This window comes from Desmodus rotundus, chromosome 9 (assembly GCF_022682495.2).
Source record: "Desmodus rotundus isolate HL8 chromosome 9, HLdesRot8A.1, whole genome shotgun sequence".
NCBI lineage: Eukaryota > Metazoa > Chordata > Mammalia > Chiroptera > Phyllostomidae > Desmodus > Desmodus rotundus.
In genome coordinates this window covers 2,800,963-2,824,095 of record NC_071395.1, presented here as the reverse complement: position 1 = coordinate 2,824,095, position 23,133 = coordinate 2,800,963, and the positions used below count along the sequence as shown (strand labels likewise).

The 23,133-nt window shown below is 50.5% G+C and overlaps 1 protein-coding gene across 1 annotated transcript in view; it reads left to right on the top strand.

The window, feature by feature from the left end:
* The window catches only part of NDNF (neuron derived neurotrophic factor), a 30,353-nt gene extending 13,927 nt beyond the window's left edge, over positions 1-16,426 (top strand). Inside the window, exons 2-4 of the mRNA XM_024568613.3 lie at positions 7,883-8,071; positions 10,584-10,708; positions 12,246-16,426. Coding sequence (XP_024424381.2) covers positions 7,884-8,071; positions 10,584-10,708; positions 12,246-13,639 — 1,707 coding nt within the window. The 5' untranslated portion in view covers position 7,883 and the 3' untranslated portion in view covers positions 13,640-16,426. The remainder of the gene's footprint in view (positions 1-7,882; positions 8,072-10,583; positions 10,709-12,245) is intronic.
* Positions 16,427-23,133: the final 6,707 nt, after the last annotated feature.

Below are 23,133 nucleotides of genomic sequence, written 5' to 3'. Positions count from 1 at the left end.
GGGCCCGGTCTTTGTTGGCTGTGACCACTCTGATCTCGCCGTGTAGGCTGACCACGCAGTCGCTAGATTCCGTTGGCAGGCTGCCGTGTGCCCTCCGAGTTCAGTGCCGGGAGAGGGTGGGGCGCGCAGTTTGCTAGTTGCTTTGGGGGACAGTGCACAGGAAGTCATGCTCATTTGGGTGCAGATCAACAGGAAATAAGGCTTAGTTGCCAAACTAAAGTAAGAAAAGCGACCCAGCCTGCCATCCCTCCCCTCGGGGCTTTCGTTACTCCGGGGCTCGTGGGCTTCCCCTGAGATGGTGGAGGTCACCTCAAGTATGTTGGTTGTGCATACAGAGGAAATTTTGATAGGAAGATATTCAGCGTTTTGTTCCAGTTTTATGTTGCGTTATCTTCTAAATTGCTTCTGAATTTATTGTATCTTTTCATCCCATTTTAGATCTGCTCCTTCCTTCCTGGATCAAACTATTGCTGTAATTTAGTTTGGCCCTGCCTATTGTTCCTTATTCTTTTTTTTGGCATTAATGATGGTGACTTACTGAAATCTGATCCTCTTTCAAACTGTTCTTCTTCTGCAGGCCTGGCTACCTTCTACCACAGGCGTGCCCTGGCCCCTGCCCGCCCAGCTGGGAGCCACACGCCTTGAGACCAGGGGGAGGGAGGGGTGACAGAATGGAAACTGTGTTTGGATCTCTGGCAGGTTTCAATTTTACCCCACTTTCTCATTCTAACTTAATTTCCCTCCTGAATGGAAATGGGCAGTCTTGCAGAGAAGTGGTAGAGAAGGTTGGAACTGCTACAGCTGAGATATACGGGAAGGCACCCGTGTGGGTGGTTGACGTAATGAACTCCACAGACCTTAACCATCGCTCCACGCTGCCATGGCGGCCCTGCAGAGCTTTGGCCCCTGGGCCCTGAGCCCGATGCTGTTGTGCGTCACGGGCCGTGGGAGTGGGCACGGGGCGGCCACACTCTGCGGTGAGGGTGGGCCAGGAGTTCGCCGGCCCAGGCAGGGGACCTCTCCTTAGGGGCTTCTCTCACCCTTTTCTGCCACCTGCTTTATTCACCCACTTCAGTATGGAAATGGCCCAAACCACAATATGCTCCATTTCCCCAAATTTTCAACCTCAGCAGAGGAGGCTTCTGTATTTATAAGAACGACCAACTAATTTCAGTTAACATTTTCATTGTTTGCAAAAAAGCAACAAAACACAGCAGCTTCTGGGAATTCAGCTTTTTTTTTCCTCCCATGGCTAATTTTCTGCCTGGAGGGACTCTGGGTGTGTGTGACCGGGCATTTTAGTACGGAAGTGCCCAGTCAGCCCGTGGCTCACAGTGCAGGGTGCGGCAGACCCGGGGGTGGGGGCTCCCCACTAAAGCGACACTTTTCTTCTACAGTTAGGTCAAATGCTCCAGATTTATTATCAGATGTGGTATGGCTGATTCAAACAAAAACAAATGCCCCTGAGTTTAAAAATAGAGTTAAAAGACTAAATATTTGCACTTAAAAAGGACAAGAAAATAACAGAAATGTCTGTGGCAGCCTGGTCCTTGAAAGGATCCTCACTGAATTATAGTCATGCGGTTTCTGCGCTCTGTAATTAAACGTTAGATTTCATTTATCCCAGATGCCTTTCCCTCCAGTGCACCTGGAACCCTTCTTTTGGGTCACCGTAAATTTATTTCATGTCTGTAGCCTACACAGGGTGGGGGACATTGGACAGGTTTTTAAGTGAATCTTAATGCCACTCTGCCTTTTCTCTTTAATTGTACGCTTGTGCGGCATGCTTACACCGATGACGCTGACCCTGTTAAATCCTGCGAACATGCAGTGTCGGCAGGAGTGTGATGACACTTTTTAGAGAGAGGGTCACAGGTTTCTGCAAGGGCGCTGAGGGCCCTGGAGGCTGGTGCAGAGGGAGGGAGGGCCGGCTTTGATCACGTGATGCTCAGGCAGGCGGGCTGTTGGGTGCCCATCTGGTCTGAAGGCTTCGAAGGCTGCAAAGGTCACGGGTCTCAATGTGGGAGACACCGTCTAGCCAGAGAGCTTTGTGCAGTGACATGAAAACATGAAAGACTTTTTTATCCACCAGAGTTGCAAATTTCTTACATAGGTGAGATAGTATCACTAAATAGCAGTCCACATACGAGGTCTGTCCAGGAAAAGTCCAGCCGTTGCTAATATAACGAGAACGCTTTGTGCGGCATCTATGTGACCTGGCGGCCAAGGAGAGCGGACTGGAATGTGCGTGTGTGAACAGTGATGACCTCACTGTACTAGTCAGTGGGGGTGGTAGACGCTGCTGAGTGAGCGTGTGTGCTGTGTGGCCGTCACATTCAAAATAACTGAGTGAGTAGAGCAAAGAATCTGCATCTAATTTTGTGTTAAACTTGAACATTCCTCTGTGAAAACTATTCAGATGACTCAGAAGGCCACAGCTATGGGCAACTAGTGATTGGCAGCTTCATCACGACAACGTGCCCACTCATGCATCACATCTCATCAGAGTTTTTTGGCAAAACATCAAATCACCCTGGTGACTCAGCCCCAATACGGCCCAGATTTGGTGCCCTGTGACTTCTGGCTTTTCCCAAAACTAAAATCACCTTTGAAAGGGAAGAGATTTGAGACCATTGATGAGATTCAGGAAAATATGACAGGGCAGCTGATGGTGATGGGGAGAACTGTGTGAGGTCCCAAGGTGCCTACTTTGAAGGGGACCGAGGTATCATTGTCCTCTGTACAATGTTTCTTGTATCTTGTATCTTCAATAAATGTCTCTATTTTTCATAGTACATGGCCGGACACTTTCTGGACAGACCGTGTGTGTGTGTGTGTGTGTGTGTGTGTGTGTGTGTGTGTGCGCATGCGCACACGTGCCACAGTAGTGCAGCTGCTGTGGACACTCTGGGGCAGGTTCTATTTGTCTTCAGGTGTTTTGTGTTTTTTGAGGCCTGGAAGTCACCCTGGGTGTTGGTTGACACACTGGTGGATGGCTCCAGCCTCCTTTAATTTTGTTCTTGCCTACCAGCTGGCCGTTTTACGGTTCTCAAACACCTTCTTGGGTCTGTGGGGAAAGGACCTGCCCACCCAGTTTGACTGCTTTAGCTACATACGGGCCACGCAGGCTAAAAAGCTCAAGCAAGTATGGAAAGTCGGAGGGTGACTTGCATGTTTCCCGCCGCCCAGCACCCCTCTCGGGCAGCAGTAAAGCCGCTCCGTCTCGTTGTGGCCATCCTTGTGCAGCCCCCTGCAGTCCGTGGGTGTCCACTCTTTCCGTGGGGCAGGGGCCAGCGGGCCCAGCAGGGAAGGTACAGATTGAGTGGGAGAAGCAGCCCCGTCCTCAGTCCAAGAGATTTCCAACAAAACTCTGTCCACGCCCCCGAGCCGGAGTGTTTCCCCGCTCGCCACAGAGCAGGCAGCAAATATAAAAATGAACATTTGCACCTAAAAGCGTCTTCTCGTGGTACCACTGCTCACTTACCTTTTCTCTCACACCAACAGGTTGCACTTATAGAACGTTTCTAAATAGATTGACCTTAAATGTGTGTGTGTATCATACACACTAACTGCATTTAAAGCTACTTACTTTTCAGTGTTCAAAACTGTCTCTCCCTCTGGTCAATCTTTGGACAATTACATTTCAAAAGCCCCTTTAATCTAGGACACGTTGGCATTCCGGCGGAAGAAACTGACTGGTGTCACCGGTCACCGACATTACAACCCGTCTGGATTACAGGCTGAGGGGTGTTAGGCTTCCCCTGCTCCCTTCTGTCTCAGCAGCCTCTGGAGGTGTGTGTCCCAGGTGATGGCCCCTGAGGGCCGGAGCAAGGTCAGGGCTGTAGGTTGGCACCTGCAGACTTGACTGACAAGAACGCCCCGGTTGAAACTGTCTGAGCAGTCTCCTCGGCAGTGCCTTGGTTTCCCCTTTCCGGGCGGGGAGTGATTGTGCGCCATGTCACCTGATCTGCCCGGCAGAGTGAAATATTTGGGATCAGCCCAGCAACTTTCTACGTCTGGGGGACTGGACCCTTGGGTGTAGGAAGAGAACAAGATTTCTTCCTGTTTGCTAGGTGGCCCACCAGATACCCAGGACAAAGAGATAATGCTGAGAGAGGAACTCTGAGAAACGCTATTTAACTTAACCTTTGGAGAAGCTCTGGATACCTACAAGCCACGAGAAGGAAGGAGAGGAGCATTATACCATTAGAGGGCACTTTTGTAACCTTAGAACAGAAGTCTGTTCTGACGGACTGGCTTACCCCAGGCTTATTCTTAAGATTGTATTTTCAGTTAATTATTTAAAGTGACTAAGTCTCTAAGCTGAATGAGAGAAAATATTTTATTGGTCAGGAAAAAAATCTATACAATCTTAAACGCATCCTTTAAGAATACATAAGAAAAACTTTGAATTTGAATCATTGGATATAAGTTCTAAAAATATGCACAATATGTCTGCACAATAGTTTTTGATTCGTTATATCCTAGGCTTCTTTCAAATACATTTTGTCAAAAATTGTGGCCCATAAACTGATCAAGTTAAATAAATGATTAACTTTCTCTGATACCTGACAACAAATGAATGTTACTAGATAACATTTGGAAGCTATAACCCTACAGGATACGAACCTTCGAACCTGGGATTATACTACTTTTTCTTGGAGTCTTATTGAACAGTGATTGACGTACATCACTAAGTTTAGGGCATCACGGCGTGATGGTCTGACGTACGCATACTGTAATGTTGCAGGTATTACAACACTGTTAGTACAGTGTATACTGCAGTGGCTGCCACAGCAGGCCCCGCTAGCACACGTCTTCTCCCACAGACACAACAAAGAGAAAACAGAGAGGACAGGACACCAGGAATCCTGCTCACTTTAAAGCACGTTCTCTGGAAAGCATCCGTGCTGCCCATAATTGCTGTGACAATGAAAATGGTTGGCATTGTCTCAGAGACAAAAAGCGTGAACCGATAGAATTTTAGCTGGGGACCTTTGGTATTTTATGGAAAGAAAGCAGAAGATAAGGTTGAGTCTGTTCCCTGTGGGTGGTAATCTAAATACAAGTGCCCACCTGAGCCAGCACAGTTGATAAACTAGTAAAGATTCAATGAGTAAATGCTCAGTGCTAAGAACTGTGAGCATTTGAGAAGTTACCCCACTTGCTAGCTAACATGTTAACGTGCCTTGTTTGGTTTTTTTTTGGATGCTGGATGGCCCAAGACTCCTGGGTTAGAGATAAAGGACTTCGTTATTCAGAGCAGTGGCAGAATCCACAGTGTCTGCACCTTCTCCCACTGCCCCCTGACTCCCAGCTCCCACGGGTGATGCAGAGGGCCCACCTGGTGGGGTCCCTTACGAGAGGGGGGCCCTGAGCCCAGGAGCTCAGACCTTTAATGACGGGCAGGGCTCATGCCCATGGTTTGCCGCAGAGGCTTCATCTTCCTGGGCGGTTCACTATGAGCAACGGCAGTCTGTCCTCCTGCTCCCAGCAGGTGCGACAGCCAGCAGGGAGAACCGTGGGGAGCTGCCTCAGCTCCTGCTCTGCCCAATCCTCTCTGAAGCTGGTCCCCTCACTCAATACTGAATTGCTACATAGCTCATGAGGGGGATACGTAATACTCATTCTTACCGTATTTTTAAAGTAATTCCTGAAAAAATAGTGAGCAGTCCTCACATTGCAGTCCATCCCCTCTGGGGTCTTCCCTGCCTGTGGCTCGGTCTGACCATTTGGGAACGGAGGAAAATAATAGTGCATGCTTCACAGGGCTGCTGCTGGCATTGCCTGAGCTGCTGCGTGCACGGCACTTAGAGGACCGGCTGGCACGCAGCATGCATGCAACATGATGTATGAATGTTCGTGGTATTAGCTCAAAATGCATCAGTGTAATGAGGTGATTTAGTAAAGAGGAAGTTTTTCCCATAGCAGCTGAGGATGCTGGGAAATTTCCCACCAGTCGGAACTAGCTGCTCTCCTAACTCTGGGGCTGACCTACATATCCCAGTATGCTGGGGCCCTGGGCAGTCTGTCCTGCTCAGCTGTCCAGTGGCACTGGGCACTGGTCAGCTTTACGGGCGAACATGGGGCCTGATGAGGCAAGGCTGCCTGGGATGGCTTCTCACACTCAGGGGTTAAGGCTGTGTGTGGAGGTCCCATCCAGTTTAGTTCCTATTTGTTTCAAGGAGGTTCACTGCCTGCTTGCTTTTGATTCCTCCAGCCATTTTTGGTAGACAGGACGCTGGTCTGCTGGTAGTGGCTCACTGAGCTCCAGCTGCATTTCCATCTGCTCTGTGCTTACGTACAAGGAGGTTTTAAATTTTTATTTACTGATTAATTTCAAAGAGAGAGGAAGGTGGGGGCAGAGGGAGAGAGAAACATCAATTTGTTGCTCCACTTATCCATTCATTGGTTGATTCTTGTGTGCTCCCTGACTGGGGATCGAACCGCAACCTTGGCGTGTCGGGAAGGTGCTCTGACCAACTGGACTCTGGGCCCGGGGGGAGGTTTACTGCTGTATGAGAACATACCTACTTCTCAAGGCCATTCTGAGCCCTAGACGTACCAATGCAGTGAATGAACTTAGCACCTCCTCCTGCATGGGCAACTCCCCATTACTGCAGAGATGTTGATCTAGAGACTGCAGAGCACGTGGCCGAGAAAACCGTTTGGGAAAGAGAAGTTAAAGCCCATGTTGAGCAAGCTTGCTGTGAAAAAAGTACTTTGCACCTGTCATCAAAAAGAAAAGTTTATTCACTTCAAAAGTGTTTTTAATAGCCCTGAGAGAAAGATGAAAGTAAAGTCAAAGGACGGGTTAAGTGGAGGTGACCTCAGAGCCAGGACTTCAGAAATAAAACTGGCTTCCGCTTCATTACAAACTATCACAAGTATTTGCATTTGACTTTCTATTTAAAGCTCTTAAAACTGAAATCGGTGCCTTCCCCCCGAGCCCCAGCTTGCTGCCGGTGGGCGCTGTCGGTGAAGTGCTGCGAGACCCGTGCTGGCCTGGCTCTGTCGGGGGTGGGGGTGGGGGTGGGGGAGTGGCACCCAGTCCGCCGGGCAAGCGCAGCCTGACGCAAAAGAACTTGCCGGCGAGAGGCATGAGGCTTCTCTTGGGGACACTGCCGCACGCAGAAGTCAGTCCCTGACAACATCTCTCCAGTGCTGTGCAGGGGACAGTGACCCGTAAGGGTGTCGGGGCTCTGTGATGGGCGTCAGTGACAATGAATGGCCAATGGCACGATGGCCACCCAGTGGTCTCCCTGGATCTCAGATGGGGAATCCAAGCCCATTCCCAGTACAGTGGGGGCTTCCATGTGAACCTGGTGGCCAAGAGTCTGGTGATAGGTAGCCCTCGGCCAGTAACTCACCTTGTGGTTTTGGACATGTGGGCTAACCGATGAGAACGTTATCCCTTGTGTAACCTCCAGAAATCCCTGATTTGTGAAAGTCTGAGTGTGGGGCTCAGGGTCCTCCTGTGCAGGTATAACGCTCCCGTCAGATTTCGAGAACGAAGGAAAACGACTGTGCAGCATCCTGTCCCCGCCCTCTGTGGCTCTCTGCCTCACCTGGGGGCTCAGACTCGGAGCGTTTGTGTTCAGGTGCCCACAGGGGCCGCTCTGCGGGGCGCATTTCCTCTCTGAGCACCCAGGGAGGCCCATGCCCCAGGAGGCTTTTCTCTCACAGTCTTTTACCTTATCCGAGGTCCTAGTGAATTCGTTATCAACTCCGTGACATACCTTGAAGGAAAGAAAAAACACAAAGTTTTCGGGATCATGCGCACAATCCAAAATACATAGCACAGCTCTCCCTTCTGTGAAAACAAAGCCAGGGTGTCCCCTTTAGAAGACGGGCCGCTCACCCACCTGTCTGTGTCCCCCAGGATGGAGCCTCTGCGGTGGTGGCTGCTGTGGCTGGTGCTGGCGCTCGGCGTGCAGACCCAGAAGCTGCCCACCCGCGATGAGGGGCTCTTCCAGATGCAGATCCGGGACAAGGCGCTTTTCCACGACTCCTCAGTGATTCCAGACGGGGCCGAAATTAGCAGCTACCTCTTCAGAGACACGCCCAAAAGGTACGCTCCCTTCAGCCCTTCCCTTATCAGTAACCCTGTCCAGGATGCCCCCCTCTCCGAAAGGAAGGTCCCCTCTCAACAGGAGAAAATGGGGGTGCCACTCCCAAGCCTCACCTGGGGGCTCTGTTTCTTGCTCACCAGGACCTTTTGGGTAGAGAAGGGCAATTTTTACATTTCTTGCATTTTGGAATGTCCACTTCCTTTTCTTCAGGACGGGGGGAAATCTCTAAGAAGGACTCTCTCTAGGATTAAAATGAAATTCATCAAATACACGTGATTCTTCAAATGTTTGAAGAGTCTTAATTATGTATCTTTCAGTGACATTGGTAAGAATGAAGTCACTCAATACAAGGACGGTGACCTTGGGAGGACTCGAGTCCCACTGCGACTGAGTCCTGGCCTGTCCATAGGACGCAATCTGATCATGGAGCTGACCTATTATCAGCTGACTTCTTGCCGCTTCCGGACACACTTGCTTTCTTACTATTTTGTCTCTTGAAATTTTTGAGTGAATCAAAAATTTTTTTTAAATGACTCTGATGTCCCACATGCGCCTCTGTCCCACTCTGCAGTATTATTTAAATACAGCTTACCTGTCCCACCGAATCGAATAAGTAGCTTAGCCGTGAACTTCCAGTCTCTCAACATTAAGTAAGTTTCGGTTCTAAGAGTGGTCTTAAAAATTAGGTTACATATTTTTTCTTTAAAACAACATGTTCTTATTACAGGACATTTAAAACAGTGAGATGTGCTCCTCTGCTCCCTCGGTTTTTCTTTCTTTTATTTATTCTTTCGTTCTGTCATTTTTCCCGCAGCTGGTAACTGAGGGCTTTGATATCTACATTGAGGTGGAACGTTAATGTACACTGGTTAAGTAAAGAGTTGCAGTGAAGATAGAAACATCATTTCTATGTTCATATATAGAAACGAACACATATATAGAGTGAAACATTTATACAGTCATTGTTGATACTGCAACTAAAGACACAATTCCAGAGAAAGTTGAGTAGCAGCAAATAGCAGAAGATGGATTCAAGAGTTGACGGCAGCTTGGATGGGGGGGGGCAGGGAGGAGGGGGCAGAGTGATGGGCTCTGGGTACATCTGAAAGGCAGAGCCAACAGTGTTTACTTGGAGCAGGGGAGAAAGAAGAAGTCAGCAGTGACTCTAAGAAGTTTGTGCTGTGCAGCTGGGAGGCCGGGCGGCTGCCATTCACTGAGCAGAGGCAGACTGCAGGAGAGGGGGATCTGGGGTGAGAGTCAGAGGTTTGGATTCGATACCTTAAGTTTAAATTCCCAGTAATATCTAGATGGAGATGGCAGAAGGTAGTTGTATCTAAAGTCGAGGTCAGGGTTCGGGCTGATGGTTGAGATTTGAGAGTAGGTAGCCTAGAAGAGGTGAGAGCAGGGAGCCTGGGCGAGGCCGCACAGGTGTGAGCACCGGCAGAGAAGAGGTGCACAGGCAGAGGCGCCTGTTCCGTCCCGGGGTGCACAGTGCTCAAAGGTGAGAAAGAGCCGCAGAGGAGCTGGATGGAGTCGAAGACGGGGGTCGTCCCTCTGGAGAGGGTGGTGGGGTGGCTGTGGCGAGAACACAGTGTGGAGAGATGCCCGGAGGTGAGACCTACGGGAGGTAGAGCCTCCCTATGCTCTGCCGCGGAGCCAGCGAGCTGCCCCGGGCTCCCCGGAACTGAATCGCTGGCTCCTCGCTCGCAGGACGCAGGCTTTGCAAGACGATTCCACGAAACCATCTAGGTTATTCAGAGGGAGAATATGTATAGTTAGGCAACATTTTAAGCCTCCTTAGGAAGTCTTTTGAGGCACCGTAAAAAAATCTGAAGGGAAAGCATAGAGCAGGATGTTTTGATTTTTTAAAAAAGGATTTGTTTTAAAATCACTAGGTTATTTAATTCAATGGGAAGTCTTAGTGACAGAGAAATGTGTCTTTCCACTGATTGAAACCCGAATCTTTACTTTAAAAAAATGCTTCTCAAATGGGATTAGGTGCCTCTATCCAAAAAGACAGGGACTAGGACCGCTGTGAACGGAAGTCATTAACGCCTTTTAGACGTCCGCTGTCCGGAAAGGGACCCTTTAAAACAGTTGCTGACTCTGTCGGAGTGGCCTTGGGGTAACTGACAAAGGTACCGCCACGTTGACGGAAAACGCAGGGCCTCTTGGGCCACGTGCCTGGACACTTCACTCGGCTGTGAGGACTGAGCAGTGGCAGGCCCGTGCTAAATGGCACCCAAAGAGGCCAGTGCCGACTCCTCAGTCCTGTACCACCCCGAGACTCGTTTCAGTTCATCCTATTTGCGTGGTGGGCAAATCTGGTCGCAGAGCCATGGGCTTCTGGACTTGCTCGGTGAATGTGGGAAGCACCCTGATGTGTGTGGAATGGCCGGTTTTATTCTCTGTGACAGGAATGGACATTGAACCACGTGATTTTCCCAGTCCACCTCGGCTGGGCGTGCTAGGGTGAGTTGTCTCGGTCTCAGGGGGCGTGCTTCCCCACAGGTACTTCTTCGTGGTGGAGGAAGACAACACCCCGCTCTCGGTGACGGTGACGCCCTGCGACACGCCCCTGGAGTGGAAGCTGAGCCTACAGGAGCTGCCGGAGGAGGCCAGCGCGGAGGGCTCAGGTGAGCAGTGGCCAGTGTGGGTCCGGGCCTCCGCGTGGGTGGCGGAAAGCTGGGGGAACAGCCTCGAGTCAGCAGGGCGCCCAGGTGCAGCTGGAGATCCTGCCCTGCCGATGAGAGAAACGGGGGAGGCATCAGATGGGGGTGACCGTGGTAAAAGAAAAGGTGAGGAGAGGCAGCTGTGGGCGCTGAAGGAATGGAGACAGGTTGCAGTTTGGACTCGTGCCTCTGGCTGTGGTTTGCAGTCCTGCCCGTGCGTGGGAATCCCTGCTGGGGGCTTTACAGAACGCTGACGTCTGGGTTCTGCCCTCCCAGGGCCTCACTGATTGCCCCAGGGTGGTCTGCACTCGGGGCTGGTACCGGCTCAGCCCCAGTGATTCTGACGGGTGGCCAAGGTTGAGGGCCTCTGATCGCTGGGGCGTAAAGGGTGGAAACAAGGAGGGAGACCACTGTGGGCCGGGATGAGAAGGAAGGCACGGCAGGCGTGGGCAGGCGTTCAGAGACGGTGCCAGTGATGGAAAGCAGACGACGAGATGCCTGGAAATGGGAGGGGTCTGCAGGGCGCCCTGGAAAGCTGCCGTTCCCTGTGGGGGCAAAGGCATCATAGCTTGAAGGGGACAAGGGACTGGAGTATTTAGGGAGAGACTGACAGTGCGTAGGGGGCGGGATGAGGCTGAGGGAGAAAAGGAACAGTCATGGGGTGGCTGTGTTGGTCTCACGGCTGAAATATGAGATCCTCTGTACCTCCCTGTCCACCTGCAGGGACGAGCTGGGAAAGGTGGGCTCCCTCTCGGCACCCGGTCCTTCTCTGGGTCCCCACTCACTGATCTCTGGGTGATGGCTGATAGCCACACTACCAACAGATGGGGAGAGCTTGTTCTCAATACAACCCCTACTCCCCCTGTTCCATCCATAGAAGACGGGGTGCTCTTTGTAGGAGACTGTCTGGTCCTACCGGCAGAATCGAGGTTAGCGAAATGCTTGGCCATCAAAATGCAACAGATGCAATCCTTTCTGTAGGCAGATTGACGGGGCGGTGGGAGGGGGTGGTTAACTCTCTAACGGGATTGCCATTTTGACCTAAAAAGTCCACTCACTGGCGTCCGTCCTGAGGAAATAATTTGAAACCAGAAAAGCCTTCCACACAGAGGAACTGCACGATTTATAATGGTCAAAAACTCACCGTAGTTTCATTTCTGTGCTATCATCTTAAGGGAGAAAAGCACGATTCAAAAGTAGAGGCTTGTCTAGATACATATATTCATGAATAGGAATGCTACTAAGTTACAAAGAAAAATGAGAGAGAATACTATCAATTGTGTAAAAATATGTCAAAAAGAAAAAAAAAAGACTAGGTGGAAATAACCCCAAATCTTCATAAGTCTGTGGGCCATGAATGTGGGTGGTTCTTCCTCTCCGTTTCCCACGTCTGCCGGGCACAGGTGTCGTATCCACAGTGGAGGGGCAGCCCACACGTGGTTGAGCCTGGCCACCGCGGCCTCTGCCCTGACGCGCCGCCTCTCCCGTCTCTGTCTTGCAGGTGAGCCCGAGCCCCTGGACCAGCAGAGGCAGCAGGTGACGAGCGAGAAGGGTGCGGAGCTCTTCTCCTACAAAGGCAACGATGTGGAGGCCTTCCTCTCTTCCAGCTCCCCCTCCGGCCTGTACCAGTTGGAGCTTCTGTCCACAGAGAAAGACACACACTTCAAAGTCTACGCCACCACCACGCCGGAGTCCGACCAGCCCTACCCAGAGCTACCGTACGACCCCAGAGTGGACGTTACGTCCCTGGGGCGCACCACGGTCACGCTGGCCTGGAAGCCGAGCCCCACGGCCTCCCTGCTGAGGCAGCCCACTCAGTACTGCGTGGTCATCAACAAGGAGCACAACTTCAAGAGTCTCTGCGCCGTGGAGGCGAAGCTGAGCCTGGACGACGCCTTTATGGTGGCCCCGAAACCCGGCCTGGACTTCAGCCCCTTTGACTTCGCCCACTTCGGATTCCCGTCCGATAATTTGGGTAAAGAGCGTGGCTTCCTGGCCAAGCCGTCTCCCAAACTGGGCCGCCCGGCCCACGCGCGGCCCAAGGCCGACATTCAGAAGATCTGCATAGGGAACAAGAACGTCTTCACCGTCTCGGACCTGAAGCCCGACACGCAGTACTACTTCGACGTCTTCGTGGCCAACGGCCGCAGCAACCTGAGCACGGCCTACGTGGGCACCTTCGCCAGGACCAAGGAGGAGGCCGAGCAGAAGACGGTCGAGCTGAAAGACGGGAGGGTGACGGACGTGTTTGTGAAAAGGAAGGGCTCCAAGTTCCTGCGGTTCGCTCCCGTCTCCTCTCACCAGAAGGTCACCTTCTTCGTCCACTCCTGTCTGGACGCGGTGCAGGTCCAGGTGAGGAGAGATGGGAAACTGATCCTGTCCCAGAACGTGGAAGGCATCCGGCAGTTCCTGCTCAGGGGGAAGCCCAAAGCCAAGTATCTCGTCCGCCTGAAAGGAAATAAGAAAGGGGCGTCCATGTTGAAAGTCCTGGCGAGCACGCGGCCGGGCAAGCACGCCTTCCCGTCGCTGCCCGAAGACACCAGGGTCAAAGCCTTCGACAAGCTGCGCACCTGCACGTCGGCCACCGTGGCCTGGCTGGGCACTCAGGACAGGAACAAGTTCTGCATCTACAAGAAGGAGGTGGATGACAGCTACAACGAAGACCAGAAGAAAAGAGAACAAAACCAGTGTCTAGGGCCAGACACGAGGAAGAAGTCGGAGAAGGTCCTCTGTAAGTACTTCCACAGTCAGAACCTGCAGAAAGCGGTGACCACAGAGACAATCACAGGCCTCCAGCCGGGCAGAGCTTACCTGCTGGACGTGTATGTCGTAGGGCACGGGGGGCACTCGGTGAAGTATCAGAGCAAGGTCGTGAAAACCAGGAGGTTCTGTTAGGGGCCTGCGGCAGAGGTGCAGGACGCAGACCGCCAGCAGAGGTGGAGAGTGGGCCCGAGCCCCCCACGCTGGGAGGCCTCGGGGCCCTTGCCCATGCTGTGGAAGGAAGGGTGTCAGCATGTCCATGGGAGTTGGCGTGTCCCGGTCGGAGGGAACTTGTTCCAGCGTGCCCCAGTGTGCTGACGTCGAGGACAGAGGACATCTTGAAGGAACCGCCGTCCCTTGCTTTGACCACTGCATGAACCGCTTCTAAATTATTTTATTACCTAAAAATTTAAAATATGCCATTCATTGCACACATCCACAAAATGCAAATCATTCTTCTCTATAGATGCTAGAAGATATATATATATATAAATTATTTTATAAAGTCTTGTTTTAAATGTCTGTGTTTCTATGATCGTAAACTATTAAATCCTTTTCCTGTCCAAGTGCAGATTTAATCTAAGTATATTAAGTGGGCAGCTCTCTAGTCAGTGATGTTGTGAACTCTTACCTGTCGAGTAAAATGTTGAAGTGCGGTATGTGTCTCATGTACAAAGTCAACACATGATATTCATGTACATAAAATTAAAGATATTAGATGACATATGGCTTGTTTTCCCAAGCAGCTACCTTGGTGTATTCAATTCATATTCTGTCCCCCAAACTGCACCATTATGTACGTTGGCACCGACACTGACCCTTTTTTAATGGTTAAAAGCCACGCTCCCTCTCCCTGAAGTCCCTGTGGCACTGGAGACGGGTATTCCGTTTGCGTTTCGACAGCCAGCAGCTCGCTGCTGTGAGAATTGGGGGAGCCATTTCTCCCCCAATTTCTCCCCCATTTCTCCCCCGGGGGGCTGGTTCGGACGGACTAGGACAGGCCGACTGTGTCACTCCGTGAGTGTGCGACAGTTCGTCTGGAACAGCCCGCACTTTAATAGCGAGGACCTGTTTTAGGTACAAAATAGGGGAAATTCCAAATGTTTTCCCTCTGACTGTAATTAGTAGTGAGAAAACAACAGAAGCTGCTGTTTCGTAACATTAACAGTCTGGTTCTTTTAACTTTGATTTTTTTTCATGAATTTTTAAAAACTGATTTGGGCGAAAGCTAAAACAGAGGCCAAGAAGAACCCAGACCGCGTCTCAGAGGCTGTTCAGGAAGGGCTGTCTCTGGGGCTGTCGTTCCCTGCAGGTTCCGTATGCGCGGTGTCACGGAGCCCTGGACCAGGATTTGGAAGTGTCCGGAACTTACAGTCGCCAAAGCAGTGTGACTTCAGGAAGACCTGTTACCGTCTGCTGTCTCCCTTCCCTTTTTGTAAAATGAGGAGATGACACATTTGGGTAAGATGGCTTTATAGCGTGCCTTCTACCAGAAGACATTGTTCTCGGTAGAATTCTGTGATCCTCGGTTAGAAAGTGTTTCTGGAACTACAAGTAGGGACAGGTGTAGCCCTTAACCTCTCCACAGTCCCCCACGTGCTGGCTCCACCCTTCACCTGGGGCGAGCACAGGCCGTGTTCCCACGGAGTGCAGATCGCGAGGGCTCAGGGCGAGTCACTTGTTGCAGCGTCCGCAGGGCACGGGCTGCACACTCAGGAATCCTGGGGGCCAGGCCAAGTCCTTGTCGCTGAGCCTTTACTTTTGAGCTGGCCGCGACGGTGGCTTCCACAGTCTGGATAAATCCAAGAACCCTTTCAAGGTGTACCAGTGAAATTTGGCTTTTAAAAATTATAGGGAAATTGAAGACACATTGTGAAACTTCTGTCACTCAAAAAGAGAAAAAAGCCTATGAAAATAAGTCTCCCTCATTTACTACTGTGTTCAGGTTTTTGGGGCATTCAGGTGAACTGAGGACAAGAGAGAAGATTTGTCGTTAATTAACAAAAGGCCCAGAGCCAGCAACTGTGAAGAAGTACCACTTCGTGTCCTTCAGGCTCCAGGGGTCTGAGCTGATGACAGCAGGGTGTTGGGAACCTCTGTCGGGACCCCCAGAGCATCACTGAGGAGCAGCAGTCTGAGCCCACGTAGTTCAAGTTCACGATCTTCATTTTTCAGGTGCAAAAATCAATGGAAGACCAGAGAAGTAAAAACAGAGTTCTCATAGTTGAAACAGATTAAGTGGTGGAAATGCCTGGACTCCAAAACCCTCACCTGAGTATAAATCCCCAGTTCTCGGGGGAGGGGCGGGGGAGTTACTTGTGGATCATTTTCCAAAAGGAAATAAACTTTCATTGGTGACTTTATAGCAACTCATTCTTAAAGACCATTTTGGATTTCCTTAAGAAAATGTGTGTGAGCTACAACTGATAACTCCAAACGTGTAGGGAAAAAACCGTATGGCTATTTTTAGAGACACAAAATATTCTAGTCTAGCTTTGTGTGTGCAAACCTGAGGCTATAAGATCAGTAGTCAGTTGCTGAAATGATAGCCCTGCATTTGTTAAATCAAACTATTCAGAATCTATAAAAATTCTAGCAGATAATTCTCTTGGTTAAGTTGCTTTATAATCAATATGCAGATTAATTTTTAAGCATGCCTCGGAGGATCAGTGCTGGAAAGATGTAAACACCCCGTGTTTTTGGAACTCAGAATACATTTGAAACCATTATGATCTGGGAAACCTGCAAAGCCAAGTGAACTGACTTCAGTAAAATCATCACTCAGATGACCTTCAGGGTCTAAAATCAGCTGAATGGTTCTTAGCAGTGTGGGAGGTCCGGGCACCTTCATGAGATGAATACACAGTTTCGGGTACAGCTCAGGGGACTGGACAACATCTTGCTTCTATCAGTACGAACCAGCTCCTCTCAGGGACCAGCCAGGCCATGGCTTCCTTTCTGAGGTGGGGAACTGAGGCCCAGTAAGACCAGAACCCAGATTTCTGGCTCCCAGTTCACTTCAGGAAGCCACAGTGAGTCACCCCGAGTGTACCTCTCTGTGTCTGTTCAGGGGTTGGTGCCAACGCAGAGCAAACAAAACCAGCACCAAACTTGAAGGACTCGGTCCTATGGAGCTCCTGCCACATGGCCTTCCCTCTTTGATACGGAGCCATCAGGCAAAGAGAGGTCAGCTGGGAGCTGGCCTTGGGGTCTGTCCCCAGGCCAGCGAAGTGACTCCTGGCAGGCCTCGGCCATCCTGGGGGCTCGTCTGCAGGACCTGCGTGGTGCTAGAGCATACTCACCACTATGTTGCCCCCGGAGAGTGCCGGCCAGAAAACTAAACTGTAGTTTAGGACTTGGGGCTTTTTTTGTTAGTTTGAAGGTAAAAAGTGGAAGAAAGAAGGGCACAGAGGGTAGATGGGGAAAAGTTTAGTTTTATCTCATTTCTTTCACTAAGGGGCCAGCGAGATCAAACGTGGCTTAATCTTACGAAGCTTTGGGAATCTGTCCTACTTGTGACCTTACCCTGGAAAACGTCACCGTGATCACTGTCTATTAACATTGTACCTTCCTCCTCCTCGACCTTTGAGAAACAAAATCAGTCACCAAGGGTGAGAGAGGAAGCTAACTAGAATGGCTTGTCATAAGCTCCCTTATGCCGCTCTCAGAGATGTTTTAAACTCTTCGCTCGCAGGAGGCTAGAGGTCACCGCCACAGAAAAATAACCGGCTCCGAGGCTGGCCAGTGCCAGGCCCTGGTTGGAGCCCACGGCCACACTGTCATTGCTCAGTGGCTGAGGAAGACGAGGGGCAGCTGCTTCCCCACGGTGCTGGGGGGAGGAGCTTGGTGCACAGGTGGTTGGTCCCAGAAAAAGACCCATCAAAGCCAGAAACGGATAAACATAGCTCATCATCCAGTGGGCCACAGGGAAGAACTTTCAGGAAGTGGAAGGATTTCTTGGAACTTGGTAGAAAGAGAGAGCACAAAGTCTTTGAGCAAGGGACACGGGAGCCTCCTTGCACACGGGGTGTCCCAAGACTTCAGGCTTTGGAACGATTACTTGGCAACGAAGGTGTAAAACAGAGGAGGCAGAGCAGATGGGTCCTTGCTGTGGGTGATGAGGTCCAGTCAGAACCATCTAGAAACAACCATCATACAGCTAAGATGGGACGGATGTGCTGCTTTGTTTGCGAGTCCAAAATTATTGCCCGGAATGGTGGCTTTTAAGCAGCAATTAGAAAATATTTGCCACCTCTCTCTTCTTGTGTAAATAACCTGCCAAAATTAACACCCAATCAAATGGCCCTCGTTTGGAAATAAGCAGACATCCATGTCTTGTCGAGAGTTAGTTCTTTGTGTAGTTCGTCCAACTTATATAAACAGGGCAGCACAGCGTATGTCCACAGTTGTTTAAGGTATATGTACTTGACAAGACCTCCGAATGTCCATATTCAGTTACAACTCTGACAGGGTTTTGCGTCTGAGAAAAGTTGTTTGTAATCAGCAGAATCAAGTATGTGAGCAATAGTAGGGTTAGAGGGTTGGCTGTTCAGTCTCAGGCCTCTCTGTGAAACAGCTCAGCCCTCTGAAGTGAAATGACTACGTTAGCGCCTTCATCGCGCAGGCTGAGAGAGTTGCACACACCCGGTCATCAGGCAGTTTCCAGAAGCAGCCACTTATCCCTGAGAACCACAGAAATGTCCCAGAGACCTCTGCGTCTGCCCCGCCCAGCCCGTGGCCCACTGCAGACTCCGGGGGCTAGAATTAGCAGACTGCAGCCGGCCCACTTCATAGTGACAAGCAGACAGGGCATTTGCTGACAGCCCAGGGCCACCCGTCACCATGACAGCCCGTTTCCAACGTGGGTGTACGGGTTCATGGCGGCCACAGTCGCCGGAGCGACACTCAATGTTTCTGGCTCTTTCTCAGTGTGGTAAGAACTCTCCTGAAGCCAGGTAAGGAGGCGAGTGGACAAATGAGGGCAAAAACCAAGTAAATGTGTAGTTCTTAAATAACCAAATAATATCCAACCAGTTTTAAAATGTCATTTAAAAACACGTTTTTAAAGAGAGCACAGACTCTTGGCTGACTGCTTTATGTGGTAGTATGGAAAACCCGCTTCCTGTTAGTAGGTAGAGCTTAAGAACTTTCCTCAGCTGAAGAGGCCAACATCTAAATGACGGGTTGCCGCATTTTGCTTTTTTCCATCACGCACGCGGTCATGGTCTCTCATGGGTAACCCGTGGGTGATCTTCAGGTACGGACAAAGATGACACAGATGGGAAAGCAGGGCAGGACCACAGCGTCCCCATTTAAATGACTTGGGTTTTGTCACATTCGTTGACTAATGGCGGGGAGCTGGGTGCTGAGCCAACTTGGCCGCTCCAAGTGCCTGTTCCTGGCCGAGTGTCCGTGCAGATAAATACTCCCAGCAGGAGCGCCAGGGGCCAAAGCACACAGAACGCTGAGGTTCTGCCATGGAGATCTTGGGAGAACAGAACTTCAGTTTTCAGTATCCCTGAGGACCTCAAGCAGTTTGCAGACTGCTTAACAGCTCTCATGAAACTCACTCCTTCTTTCAAGGTGTCTTGGTGACTTACCTATATTAGAACGAGGAAAAGAATACTGTTTGATTGCACTGAGTTTTCTCCACTGAAGTTCAACAAGCAAGGACAGCAGTGGACAGTGTAGACCCAGGCCGTGGGCCGGTGATGGTTTTAACTCCTGCGACTTGAGTGGCCGCATTTGTAAAATGAGGAAGGTGATGAGCACTAAGATTCTTTATGGGAAAGTAGGGAACTAATGACTTCCAGCAGCTAGTGAGCGCCCGGCACGAGAAATACAGCTGCCCAATCCTAGCGACTCTGAAATGAAGACATCACGTTATTCTTACTGAACAGATGCAGAACCCGAAGAACAGAGAAATCCCAGGTGCCACCAGGTGGGCATGAAGTGGGTGCGTCTGGCTCCAGGGTGCCATCTTTCCACTTGCACGTGAGTGGTGTGAGCCTGATGCTTGCAAGTGAAGCAGAATTTCACCGCAATAGCACACAGGAGAGTAGATTGATGAAAGTGGGGGGAAGTTAAAAATATTTTCAAAGCTTGGCCTTGACATTTATAAACAAATTACCGTTGGCATGGACAAATATGGAGGGGCAGAAACAGAAGAGAAGTAATTCACAAAGTATCGCCAATTCCTCTGATCACGTAGAGTTTTGATTCGAATGGTGTCTCCCACTACATTACGACAACCGTGCTTGGTCCTTGCTTATCATATAGAATTTGCTGTGATGTTTACATGTAATAAGATGTGTCTGTGATATGATGCCAATAAACCTTTATTTAACGCTTTCGTGTTTTAGCATATTAAGGGTTGTTGGTGGTTATTTCTGGTTTTGTTTCTCTTTTACCTTCTTTTGTCACAGGTTTTTTTTTTTTTTTTTTTAATTTTAGCAGCAGATGGTGCTAAATCATGCCTGAGCCTTCATCATGCCAGGCTCTGAGCTGGGAGTCACACCCCACACTGAGGCATTGTGTGGGTTACGTGACGACCTTGTGAGGGAGATGCTGTCATTTTCCCACATGTTACCGATGAAGAAGCCAAATATCAGAGAGGTTAGGTAACATCCCCCAAATCACACAGCTAGTCAGAGGCACAGCGCAGTGTCCAGCACAGGGTTAAAGGTCAAACCAGAGGTGGGATGGTCCTCACGCCCTGCCTTTGGGAAAGGTCCCCTGGCCATGCTCCCCACGGAATCGGGGGAATTTACTTCGAAAGTTTGTTGGACGTGCGCCCAAAACTTCCCATGTTGAGAACTTGCTCTTGATACTCTTCTGATGCCCTTGACCACGCCTTTGTTCCCGTATCTGTTCCTTCTATGTCCTTGGCATTAGGACGTGCCCGCGGCCACGGCCCCTTTGGGGAACTCTTTCCTGGACTGTGGGAAGCGGGGAACAGGGCTCTGGTGCCCCTCCTCCATTTAAAAATAGTTTATCCTAATTCCTAAAATAACGTTAACTTAAAAACGGCATTAGTGAAACACATAACATGAAACGTGAACCTTCGCTTTAACTCCATTCCCCAAAGCAAACTCTTCTTAGCAACTCTGTTTACATTCCCATGCCTCTTCCCTGCGCGTGAACTCATATTTATTGTTATTCATCTTGATCAAATATGGAATTATACTAAGTACACAGTTTTGCAACTGGCTTTTTTTTTTCCTATTGAACTGGCTAGTGTGGCCCCCGTGGCAGGAGAGCTTGATGTCTTTTTCGATTTAAACCTCGGTCCTCCCTCTTCATGCCCCTCAGCTGTGCAAAGCGTGTGTCGGCGTGGGGGCTGGGGACGCCTGCATTGGTCACACGTGACACTGTCCTCAGGTTCCGGGCTGGGCCGAGCCCCGCCCGCCCTGCACGCACCTCTGCGTACGAGCTTTCTGTCCCTGGCCCATCTCACGTCAGCACCTGCACACCGTCTCCTCCTCGACCGTCCGCAGCCACCGATTGGGCCACAGCCCGACCTGAGTGGTCGGTTCAGCCAGCACCACCCACCCTGTGAGGTGATAACCCCACATCCGACCGAGCTCCGCGTGCCCTCCATCCCCGGGTCATTTCTTCCCTCCCCACCCGCCTTGAGCAAGAAGGAGTGAGGCCCGTTTAGCGAGGACACTGAATTCTCCCTGTCCCCACCTGCTCTGTGGCCCAAATCCCCGCTGTCCTTTGCTGTGTCTGGAGTTAAGCCCGCAGGGCCCTGGGCTGCAGAGCCCACCCCAGGTCCCCACCCTTCAGCCCCCGTGCTCACTCAGTCGCCTCGCCATGGTGACAGGCGTTAGAACGGCCTCTCTCTCACACAGCCAGAAGCTTCTAGGCTTTGCCTGCTGCCTCCTCCATCTCCATGCCAGAGGGTTCACCCCAAGATATGGAATTTTGCTTAGGGATTAGGGCACATAGGATTCCAGGGACCAGACAACGCCGTTCCAACCTGAGTTCAAAGAAAGTGTTTCTAACGCCGGTCGCCTAGTACGAGTCGCGTCAAACACCCGAGCCTTGAACTCACGTCTGACTCCAATGCACAGACAGGGCCTCCCCCTTCCCAAGGCCGCCGTCCTGAGCGCCTCGCCATGCGTGGACAGCTGCCTGTTCCCAAGAGAGGAAGGCCCAGAGTGAGTGAGGGGGCCACACCTGCCACGCTCCTTATCCGTGAACCAGCTAGCTCTTTCCCTCAACAGGAGTGGCTGTCTTTCATTTCCCATGTGTAATAGAGCACTCAGGTAGGGGGTCGAGTGCATCCCATTATTCACGTAAACAATAAACATCGTAATAAAAGCTCAGGGCTACTGTTAGTCACGAAAGCTGAAAGCAGCTTCTCTTTTCCGTTGGATTTTGCATTATTTCACTATGTTGAGCTTGCTGGAGAAAACCTGCCACATCCTTGGTTGACGCAGTGTGATTTCAGGCACAGGGCAGTGTGTCTGGATGTCTTGGTGGTGGGTTGATTCATCAGAACACGTTTTAAGTAATTTATCTAATATTCTAAACTTCCTGTAGGAAGGAGCAGGAAGAGAAAAAGATAGAAGACCCCTTAAACTGAGAAAAAATTGTATTTGAAATACCCTGCATGAATTGAGCTGCACAAAAATGCGACTGCACTAAAGAATAATACATTCTTCCAGGGAGTCAGAGAGTCCAGAGGGCATTTACTTTAAAAGTGGGGAAAGCAGATGACCGCTCACTAGATCCCGGGCTGACCGCCACCCTGCTTGCCCAGATCTGGGACAGGCAGTTTATGTGAAAGACGATCTTCCCATTTGATCAGGGATCGATCGCAAGGACGGGCCCACTCCCCGGCATCAGCCGCCACAAACTCTGGGATGGGCACACTCCAGAAGAGGGGCCGCGTGCTTCCCCTTGTGAGTGGTTGTTGAGTGCTCGGGACTCCGATGTTTCCAGCCCATTTGCTTTAAATTCATCCCCCTCCGAGGTGTCCTTCGGCACGGCCGGCCCTCCTGGGTAACGCTGGGCATGGCTGCTGATTTCTCTGTAATTAAAAACCCTGTGGGAAGAGCAGAGAGCCGGCCTTTCACATCATTTTCTCATTGGTTTGGTTTGTCACTCCTCTTGGGTCACTGTTTAAGTTTGTCACAGGGCAAATTTCATGAGGGTCCTCTGGCTGCCGTGTTGTTTTAACAAAGGCAACGGAATTCAGAAACCCAAACAAACCTCTCTTCTTCATTTCCGATGGATAAATGAAGCCACTAAACACAATAGCCTCTTAAGGGTGTCATTTCTGCCATATTTAATATTTGATCTTTGAGTTTTGGTAAAGACTATTGTTTAGGAAAATTTTACAAATGTTAAAAATTTCAAGGGAGTCGGTTGAGTTTTCTACTAAGATTTAAAATCGCAGCACCAGAAACTCAAGAGTATGGGAACTCCCTCGTTTTGTTGACTTTTGTCCCTTGGTTGGCGGGAGCCTGGACGGCAGACCCAGCTGTGCAGCTGAAAATTGCGCTTCGGGGCCATCGCCTTCCTTTCGGTTTTGACCTGGGCCGCCTCTTCCCACGTTCAGCTTGCCAGGCTGTGTGTGCGGAGCCATAAAGTGCACGTCCTTGGACGGACCTCTGGATCTC